At 46.2% G+C, this 10,302-nt stretch overlaps 1 protein-coding gene across 1 annotated transcript in view; it reads left to right on the top strand.

The window, feature by feature from the left end:
* The first annotated feature begins 300 nt into the window (after positions 1 to 300).
* Positions 301 to 10,302, top strand: part of ZDHHC19 (zinc finger DHHC-type palmitoyltransferase 19) — a 148,348-nt gene continuing 138,346 nt past the window's right edge. Inside the window, exons 1-5 of the mRNA XM_013007147.1 lie at positions 301 to 425; positions 731 to 852; positions 1,312 to 1,451; positions 2,960 to 3,132; positions 3,404 to 3,509. Coding sequence (XP_012862601.1) covers positions 301 to 425; positions 731 to 852; positions 1,312 to 1,451; positions 2,960 to 3,132; positions 3,404 to 3,509 — 666 coding nt within the window. The remainder of the gene's footprint in view (positions 426 to 730; positions 853 to 1,311; positions 1,452 to 2,959; positions 3,133 to 3,403; positions 3,510 to 10,302) is intronic.

Raw genomic sequence — 10,302 nt, 5'->3', positions numbered from 1 at the left:
TACTCCAGAAAGTTACCCACACAGAGGCAGAGCCTCACAGAGCCCAACACACGGAAGAGGGGGAGGCCTGCTGCTGCTGGAAGGGAAGGCTCTGGAAGGAGCCAGAACAGACCAGAATGTTCTACCGAGCCCTACCCCACCCCATGTTCCTCAGCTTCTATGACATCACACTGGGCCTCCTGTCCTTCCCCCTGGCCTGTGGCTTCTGAGGTGCTGTGACCATGGGGCTCTGGGAGCCAGCAGGGGGGGAGGAGTCCTGGAGTGGCCCTGGTCTCCCGGGGGGGCCTGGGAAGCCCAGTGATGCTGCTCTTGAAGGAGCCCCTACCCCCACCACAGCCCCCACTCCCCTGGATCGTCCCGAGCCTGTTTGCCGCCTTCAATGTAATGCTGCTGCTTCTCCTCAGCGGCCTCTTCTTCGCATTCCCGTGAGTCTGAGCACAGCTGTGGCAGGTTTCTTATGGAAAGGAAAGGGGCGGAGGGTAAGGGTAGAGGCCACAGAGGGGGTGTATTCTGGGCAGTGGGCACAGACTATGCAAAGGCCCCCAGGTGGGGACGGTTGTACCATGTGGGAAGCTGCAGAGGGCTCTTAAGAAGGGTGACTTTCCGTGGGGCCTCTATCGAGCGATCTGCTGCCGGACTGGGAATGGAGAGCTGGTCTTCTGTGGGTTTTCGGGGATCAGGGGGGATCTTGGCGGCCCTAGATCAGGGCTGAGCCGGGCTCTGGTCTCAGTTGCAGGTGTCTGGTGCAGGATGGCCAGTGGACCTTTCCCATCTTCACGGGCTTCCTCTTTGTCCTCACTTTCTTCAGTCTGGTTTCACTCAACTTCTCAGACCCTGGCATCTTGCATCGAGGTGAGGCCTAGGTGCCCTGGGAGGCGGGGCCTGGCAGGGACCATTCCTCCCCCCTCCGGGCCTGGGCCTCCGGCCACTCCACCTCTCATCCTGCGGTTCCAGCCCTGCTCCTGGCATGTCATTCCCCAAGCCACTGAGGAGGGGGAGAGAAGCATGCTGGAATTTCCATAGCTGCTTTGGAGAGGCTACTGGGGATGGGGGAGGCAGTTCTGTGCAGCCACCCTCTGTTCTGTCCCCGAGCCTGCCCACTTCTCAAAGCAGCAGAGGGCCCAGAGGCCGCCTCCCTCTGCCTGCCACCTTCTGAGCAGGGCTGCCTTACTCAGCGGAGCTAGAGATTACGCTGCCCACCTCCTCCCCACGCTTCCTGTGCCCTGTGGTGTTGCTTGTGTGGCTGTCCTGTCTCCTTGGTGGCCAGTGGATAACTCCCCCCACTTCTCCCCAACCCTGTCCTCCCTCCAGGCTCTGACGATCAGGGCCCCTTGATGGTGCATGTGGTATGGGTGAACCAACGAGCCTTCCGCCTTCAGTGGTGCAGAAAGTGCTGCTTCCACCGCCCGCCCCGAACCTACCACTGCCCCTGGTGCAATGTCTGTGTGGAGGTGAGCAGCCCCTCTCCTGCCCAACACTCCCCAGCCAGCTCAGGAGTCCCGGGAGGCTGTGGAATCATCTAGGGACTGCTAGAGGCCAGGGCGGCAGTGATACACAGCTGCGCTGGGTCATCTGTGCACATGTCCTGGAAGGCTGGCCTTGCCCACAGGGGCACCCACATCTATACTGGCCCACAGGCTCCCTAACTATTGATACCCAAGGCCCTTCAGGGACCATGGCCGCCTGTCCTCTGAGGTCCAGGTTGGAGGGTCTCTGTGTCATAGTCCTCAAAAGTTTATAAGTGCACTATCTCACTGGCCTTACCACCCTGGGAGGTTGGCTGTGTTATCCTCCCCTCTAATCTGCGCAGAGTTACAGCCAGCTGTTGCTCATAGAAGCCAGACAAGCTTGCCTCCAAATCCAAAGGAAGGAATGGTGTCAGGGTTTATATTGTAAACACCTGGTTTGCAGAAGGCGCTAGATGACAGTGGAAGCACCAAATCCATTCTGAAGGTCCCTACTTGGATCAAGCCTCTGGTGAATCCCCTCTGGCCATAGTCCAGGGACATGAATAGCTCTGTTATCAGACAGAGAGCCTTGTAAAGTCGACGATGGCAGGTTAGTTAGGTTAAAATGTAATATCTTATCATCTGATCTCCCTTTTGACCCATTTTAAAGTCCTCTTAGGTAAAAAAACAACAAGGGGAAATACATGTGGTTTAAACCGCTAGTGAATTCCCTATGACCACAGACCAGGGATGTGAATAGCCTTGGTATTATGCTGAGGGCATTGGAAAGTGGATTATTGCAGGTGCAGTTAGGTTAAAACTCAACACCTTCTCTCACTTGACCTCCCTTTGATCCATTTAAAATTTGTTCTAGTTTTTAATATTTTCTGTTTGCTTTTCAATTGAGGTTTTCATCTGTTTTAGTTATTGTTAGTTTTCAAAATTTGTGTTTTTCTATATATGAAATCCACAGTAATTGGATTAATAGTTCCTCAGGGCACAGCCGGGGAGACGGGGAGCTAAGAACAATGAGTACAAAAATGACATTGCTCTACAACTCTTCTGGATGCGGTTGAACTATTGAATTGTATGCTATGTGAATTATATGCCAATAAAACGGTGGAAATGTTTTTTTAAAAGCCGATCTTGTGAGCCACGGGACCCCTAACCAAGCTCTACCTAGGAAATTGGCAGCCTCAGTTTCCCTCTTGGTGGTGGGAGCCGGTAGGTGGGGACCTGGGCAGAGTTGATGTAGCTAGTCTAGGAGCACTGATGGTTAAAGAGCTTGGCTGTTGACCAAGAGAGCTTGGGTTCGAACGCACCACCGGCGGGACCGCAGGCCGATGTGGCAGTCGCTTCCAGAAAGATTTCAGCCATGGGATCCCAGTGGGGCCGTTCTGTTCTGTCCTGTATGGTCGCTGAGCAAGTCAAGAGGCAGCGGGTTTACTTTGGGGGGAGTGGGGGCATTGGATGGTCCTCCGGGTCTGGTCTCCTTTCTCTCTCTCCGCCAGGACTTTGACCACCATTGCAAGTGGGTCAATAATTGCATCGGTCACCGCAACTTCCGCCTCTTCATGCTCCTCCTGCTGTCCCTCTGCCTCTACTCGGGTGCTGTGCTGGTCACCTGCCTAGTCTACCTGGTGCACACGACCCACCTGCCCTTCTCCATGGACAAGGCTGTCGCGTATCTGCCAGGGACCTGGAGACCTGTGAGACGGGGGCGGGACCAAGAGAGGTGTCCCAGGGGCGGGGTCAGTAGTGGGCGGGGCCTGGGAGAAGAGCCCCTGGGCAGGACCCTTGTGGGACTGGGTGGGGCCGGGGAGGTGGGGGAGATGAGGGCGAGGCGGACCGGGGACCGGATGGGCGGGCGCGCGGGCCGTGGAGGCGCAGGCGGAGGCCGGTGGGTGGCTGCGGGCCGGGTGCGAGGACGGCGCGGCTCCTTAACCTGCGCGCAGCATCGTGGTGGCCGTTCCGGCCACGGGCTTCCTGGTGCCGCTGCTGCTGCTGCTGCTGATCCAGGCGCTGTCGGTGAGCGCCGCCGAGCGCTCCTACGAGGGCAAGGTAGGCGGAGGGCGGGCCTCCATACATCAGTTGTACCAGGCCTATTTGTCCATATGTTGCCATCATTAGTTTCTTATTTACTTATTTATTAAAAGATCATTTTATTGGGGGCTCTTACAGCCCTTATTACAATCTAGACATCGATTGTATCAAACATATTTGTAAATACATTGCCATCATTAGTTTCTTTTTTTTTATTTATTAAAAGATCATTTTATTAGGGGCTCATACGCTCTTATTACAATCCATACATCACTTGTATCAAGCATATTTGTACATACATTACCATGTACAATTACCATTTGTACACGCATTATTTTCGTTTTATTTGTTAAAAGATCATGTGATTGGGGGCTCTTCCAACTCTTATGACCATCCATACTTCGATGATTGGATCAGGCATATTTGCACCTATGTCGCCATCGGTTTTTCTAGACAACCTTTCCTCCTCTCGCAGCCGTTCAGGCCAGTATGTAGGTCAGAGGGGGAAGGGTCGGGAGAGTTTTGTGCGTGTGTTTTCATGAAGCAATTTTAATTTCATTATTATCCTTGTGTTAAACCCTCCTTTTTGTGTGTGTGTCTCCACCCCATGCCTCCCCTCTCCCTGTCCCCCCCTCCTCCCCCCCCCAGTCCCTGGCCTCTTTGGGGTCATCAAAGTCTTGTCTCCTGGCGTATCAACCCCATTGCTTTTTCTGTTTTTCATTATAACAATGGTGATATTAAATACGTATCTTTGTAAGATTGCCTGACTTTGCTAAACATAGTGGTCTCTGGTTTTGTCCATGTCTTGCTGTGTGTAAAACAGTATCAGTGTTTTTTATGGGTGCATAAAATTCTAGTTTGAATGTACCAGAGGCTTGTTTATTCCTCTATGTTTGGGTTTTTGTTGTTGTTTACATGTTTTTGCTATTGTGGAAATGCCTTCAATGAGCATAGGTGTACCTATGTCTGTCTGTGTTATAGTCTTAATTTCCTTAGGGTACATATCCAGTAGAGAGATGGCTGGGTCTTGAGAGTTGGATTTGTATTTGTTGAAGGAAGTGCTATTCTAATTTCCATAATGCTGGTACAATTCTACAGTCTCCCCAGCGATGTGAAAGCGTTCTTACCTCTCCACATCCTCTCCAGCATTTGTTATGTTGTTTTATTGAATCTTGCCAAAAGTGTCGGTGTGAGGTGATATTTCAATGTTGTTTTAATTTGTATTTCTCTCATTGCTAATGATCGCGAACATTTCTCCAAGTTGTTGTTGGCTGTATGTATGTCGTCTTTGATAAATTATCTAATCACATTTTGTGCTCATTTTCTTAGTGGATTATTTGTATTATTCTTGTCAAGATGTCGATTTCTATAGATTTGGGAAATTAGCCTTTATCTGATTTATTACTACTGGATATTTTTTCCCAATCTGTGGGTTCTCTGTTGACTCTTTCGGTAAAACTGTTCATTTGCATAAATGTCCTTTCTTTAGTAGGTCCCAGTTCTTTATTTTGCCTTCTACAGTGTAGATATTTTCATTATGTTTGGTAGTGTGTTTCTGCCTTGTACAGTAGAACCCCAGACGGCGACGCTAATCCGTTCTAGAAGGAGCATCCAGATGCGATGTAGTTGAATTCCGAATAAAGTTTTCCCATAAGAAATAACTGAAAATGGATGAATCCATTCTGAATCACCAGGTCTTTACCCTAATCTTGCCTTTTTAAACAAAACATTACACAGAATTTTCAAAGTAAATAAGTTCAGAGTTAAATAATATAATTTAAATAAGAAAAACAACATTAAACAAGTTTTTAACAACTACAGTATGACCCATACCTTGAGATTGATGAGGATCTGCATCTGTGGACACAGTTGTGGAGAGGAGGGATGGAAAGAGTCCTTGTTTGGAAGGGGAATCCCCTTCCATAAAATCAACGCTTGCTGCTTTTCAGGAGTTTTCTCCTTCTTTGCCTTTTTTCACTAGGACCTGGCTGACTTTCTCAAAAAGAAAAAAAGAAAGAAATCTGTCTTAGGTGGTCTGCTGTTGGCACTTCCTTAACTGTTTTCTAAAAGGGTTTACTAAATTATCACCAACAATATACGGTTAACAAGTTCTTATCATGATGATTCTTTTTTTAAAACCCCCTTAGGACCCATTTTTTAAATCTAAAACCATACAAAAAGCCACAAAAACTAAAAAAATTATAGCAAAACGCTTGGAACACAGCTGCAAAGGTTTAAACAACACGTACTCACAATGCCAACTAGCGCCCAGTGACGGAAACAAGAACTGCTTTTGTTTACAAAAATCATGTGTGTCAGTTTGGATTCCAATGTTTTGTTTGAGCTCCGATGCAATATTTTCTTGACATTTAACGCCGAAATCTGATTATGTCGAGTACTGATGCGGTCGAGTACCGGGGTTCTACTGTGTTAGGGTCTTTATGTTTGTCCCTATTTTTTCATTGTTGATCTTAGTAATAGTATGATTTATATATAGGTCTTTAGTCTCTCTTGAGTTTGTTTTTGTACATAGTGTGAGGTATGGGTCTTGTTTCAGTCTTTTGCAGGTGAAGATCCAGTTTTCTAGTACCATTTGTTGAAAAGGCTGTCTCTTGCCCAGTTAATGTGTTTTTTTTCTTTATTAAAAATTAGATGCCTATAGGTACTTGGTGGTATCTCTGGGTTTTTAATTGTAATCCATTAGTCTTCATATCTATCACTGTACCAATACCAGGCTGTTTTGATTGCCATGGCTACATAGTAGGTTTTAAGATCTGGGAATGAAAGACTTCCTATATTGTTTTTATTTTTTAATAGTGTCTATTTATCCTGTTTCCTTCCTTTCTATATAAAGTTGGTAATTAATTTTTCCATTTCTTTAAAAAATTGTGATGGGATTTGGATGGGAATTGTATTGTATTTGTAAAGTAATTTTTGGTAATACTGACATGTTCACAATATTCAATCTGCCTATCCAGGAACATGATAACTTGCTCCATTGTATAAGTTCTTCTCAGTTTCTTGAAGGCGTATTTTGTAGTTTTCTCTGTATTTTCTCTGAGTCTTTTCTCTAGTAAGATTTATCCTTATTTATCTTTTGTATGGTTATTATAAATTGTATTGCTCTTTTAATATCTGTTTAGGTATTATTATCTTTAATATACAAGAATCCAACTGATTTGTATGTGTTGACCTTATAGCCTGCTACACTCCTAAATTTTTCAATTTGTTCAAGTGATTATTTAATTGACTCTCTGGGGTCTTTTATATATAAGATTATGTCATTTGCAAATAAAGAAATTTTTATTTATATGATGTCTTATGGCTTAGCTGAAACTTCCAGAACTATATTAAATGAAAGTGGTGATAAAGGGCGACCTTGCCTAGTTCTGGTTCAAGGAGGAAATGATTTTAATTTCTCTCCATTAAGTAAGATGCAGACTACTGGTTTCACACATATGGATTTTATTATGTTAAGAAATTTCCCTTCTAGACCTATTTTGTGGAGTGTTTTTATCAGGAATGGATGTTGAATTTTGTTCAATGTTTTTTCTCAATTCATTGATATAATCATATGGTTCTCTTTTAGTATGTGATGAATTACATTGATTGCCTTTCTAATAGTAAACCATTCTTGTATATTTAGCATAAATCCCACTTAATTGCAATATATTGTGTGTGTGTGTGGGAGGGTGGTTGATGCTCCATTGAATCTGTTGGCTAGTGTTCTATTGAAGATTTTGGCATCTGTATTCATTAGAGATATTGGCTCCCTTCTGCCAGACCACATGTGTGGTGACTAAAGCTTCCCGCTGTACTCGGGAACGTGATGTCAGAATGCCACCCAGACACCTGTGAGCACTTGGAGAGAGGGGCAAACAATTCTAGAAGGAGCAGAGTTCCGTGAGGACCTAGGGTTCGGGGTTGAGTGGGGGGTTAGGGGGCTTGGAGGGGCAGATGACAGATAGAGGGGACGGACACAGCTTGCAAAGAGGCCGAGAAGCCTGGAAATTGATGGGGCAGTGAGGAAAGACTTAAGGTGGGTGGGAAATCAGGTTGGCTGCTCAGGGTTAGCCAAGTTAGAAAGGCCCTGAAAGGCAGGTAAACAATTTATTATCAGCCCAATGGGAACCCAAGAGCCACGGTAGGATTTTATTGCCATGTTTATTGAGGTATAATGTGCATCCAGTAACATCCCTCCTTTCACGAAGGAGTTCTATGAGTTTTGACAAACCCTCATGATCAAGATTTAGACCCAATTCACCATCTCAGAAAATCCTCTCTGGTCCAGCTGTCCATTCCTAACCCTCCCCTGCCTTCTCTGGCAACCACGGACTTCTTTCCTGGCCCTGCCGGTTTCCCTTTTCCAGAACATCATCTAAATACCATTGTCCTTGTTTGAGTCTGGCTTCCTTCACTTGTTGTGAAGTGTCCTCCAGTCGGTTCCAACTCACAGCGCGTCTCGGGGTTCAATGCCCGGCTACTTGACCAAGTGTGATCTCCTCCAGGGGTTGGTCTTTCCAACCCACTGGAAAGAGACTCACCTTGTTGTCATGTGTCAGGCAGGCCATACCTTTGTATTGCTGAAGAGTTCTGAGCTAGATGGATGCCCCACACCTTGTGTGCACACTCACCCTTGGAAGGATGTCTGGGTTGCACACAGTTTGTGTTGACAATATCAGCCAAGCCTGTGTAAACGCCCGTGTGCAGGCATGGGAAGGAGGAGTCCCTGGGTGGCCCTGGCAGTCAGCACATTTGGCAGTTTCTAAGTCCTGGTGATGTACTTCTAAACAATTCCAGCTATTGGAAACACTCTACTGCTCTACCCTGAAACAAGTGGAAATCAAATCAACTCAATGGCAACTTTTTTTTTTAACAAGCCTGTGAGTGTAAGTTTGCATTTCTCTTGGGTAAATGCCTAAATCTGGCATTGCTGCATCATCTGATAAATGTGTTTAATTTTGTATGAAACCAACAAATTATCTTCCAAATAGGCTGTATGCGTTTGCTTTCCCACCAGTGTGGGAACTCCAGTTGCTCTGCCATCCTCAAAGTTGGTGCAACGGTTAAGTGCTCAATCCTTACCTGGGAGTGTGAACCCACCACGGGAGAAAGAGGCGACAGCTTTGGAAACCCTCTGGGGCAGTTCTCCTCCGTCCTGTAGGTTCTCTAGGCGTGGGAATCGACTGAACAGCAATGGATCTGCATCCTCACCAAGTGGGGCATTGATAAGCTTTGTTTGCTTTGATCTGGGTCTTTCCAGCAGCCACTAGTCGTGTCTGTTGGTTTCATTTGTATTTTCAGCCCCTGGCTTACTCCACCAAAGTTCTTTCGGTTATTACAATTCTTTTGCTTTTCCATATAAATTATAGAATTCGCATATTGATTTCTATTTAAAATTCTGAGGTTTTCATTGGTATTGAGTTGAGCTTATAGACCATTTTGGGAGAGCTGACATTTAAACAATACTGAGACTTTGGGTACCTTATCATCTGTTTAAGTCTTGGTTGATGTCTTTCTTCAGTGCTCTATAGTTTTTAGTCTATAGATCTCACATATATTTGTTAAATGTATGTCTAAGTATTGCACAGCTTTAGAACTATATATTTCAAGTTCCATTTATTATAAAATATAATGGGTTTTTGTATATCACTCGAGTCCTACAATCTTGCTAAACTCACTTATTAGTTGTAGTAGCTTTTTTTGTTGATTCTCTGGAATGATCAACGTAGATAATCATGCCAGCTATGAATGAGGATACTTTCCCTTCTTCCGTTCCAAACTGTACAGCTTTATTTCATTTTCTTTTCTCATTGGATCTCCTGTAGGAGTGGTAAAAGTGGACGTCCTTGCCATGAGATTCTTGGAGAAGGACAATGGCATGACTGAAGGCCATGTCAGGTGGGCAGCTTTAATGAGGGAGGAGCTGGAGACACTGAAGCAGCTGAAAGAACAGAGGATGCTTCTCTGCCCCCTACCTTCCATCCTTCCAGCCATCACTCCACCATACTCCTCTTTGGTTCTCAGCCCACCTGTGGCTCCTCTGCCCAGCCCTTACCCATCAATCCCTGCGGTGTGCATTTCATTCTCTCTCCAGCTTCAGCTCATCAGTTCAACCTCTCCTAGGCAGCATTCTGTAGGTCAGTCTGACCTTCCTGTACTGATCAAAATGTGTGTGTGTGTGTGTGTCCTGATCCAGGGTTGCCAGCTTTGAGGGGGCTGAATGGAACCTGTTCTCCAAGAGTCACTAGGCAGGACTTTTACTCCTTACCTGACAAATCCCTTCAAGCGTTCTTCACACACCACACCTTGACCTCTATCCCCTTCCACCTCCCTTGACCACTGAGCTGCTTGCTCCCGAGCCGGCTCACTTAAGACCAGGTGACAGCTCTGCGACTCATCAGCAGAGATCTTGGGTATGTTACTCAGTTGCCTGGTGACTCAGTTTCCCCATCTGTGAAATGGGGTGGCTTGGGTTTAAGACTTGTAGAATAGCGACTGGTAGAAGTAAGGGCCTATACGTTTGCTGTTATCATTCTTACTTCTCCCCATCAATTATCTGCGGTCATGTCTTTCATATCTTAGAAGTCTATCACCCTGCTCCCTTAGCCCTGATGCTGATAGTCTCCACTCCAGTGCGGCCATAGCTCCTAAAGGAGTGGCTGTGCTCACCAATTTCCATTCTTCACTGTCCTTGGCTTGCTGTCGCCAGGCCGCTGTCACCAAGGGGCCAAAGCTGGTGACCACACTTAGAACTCATCTTTATTGAGTGTTCACAAGGCATCTGAGCCTGGACCTGTTATCCGCCCCC

This window comes from Echinops telfairi, unplaced genomic scaffold (genome assembly GCF_000313985.2).
Source record: "Echinops telfairi isolate 266 unplaced genomic scaffold, ASM31398v2 ScPeMD7_17;HRSCAF=63, whole genome shotgun sequence".
NCBI classification, from domain to species: domain Eukaryota; kingdom Metazoa; phylum Chordata; class Mammalia; order Afrosoricida; family Tenrecidae; genus Echinops; species Echinops telfairi.
Note: the sequence above shows the minus strand (reverse complement) of the source record. Positions and strands in the feature narration are given on the sequence as shown.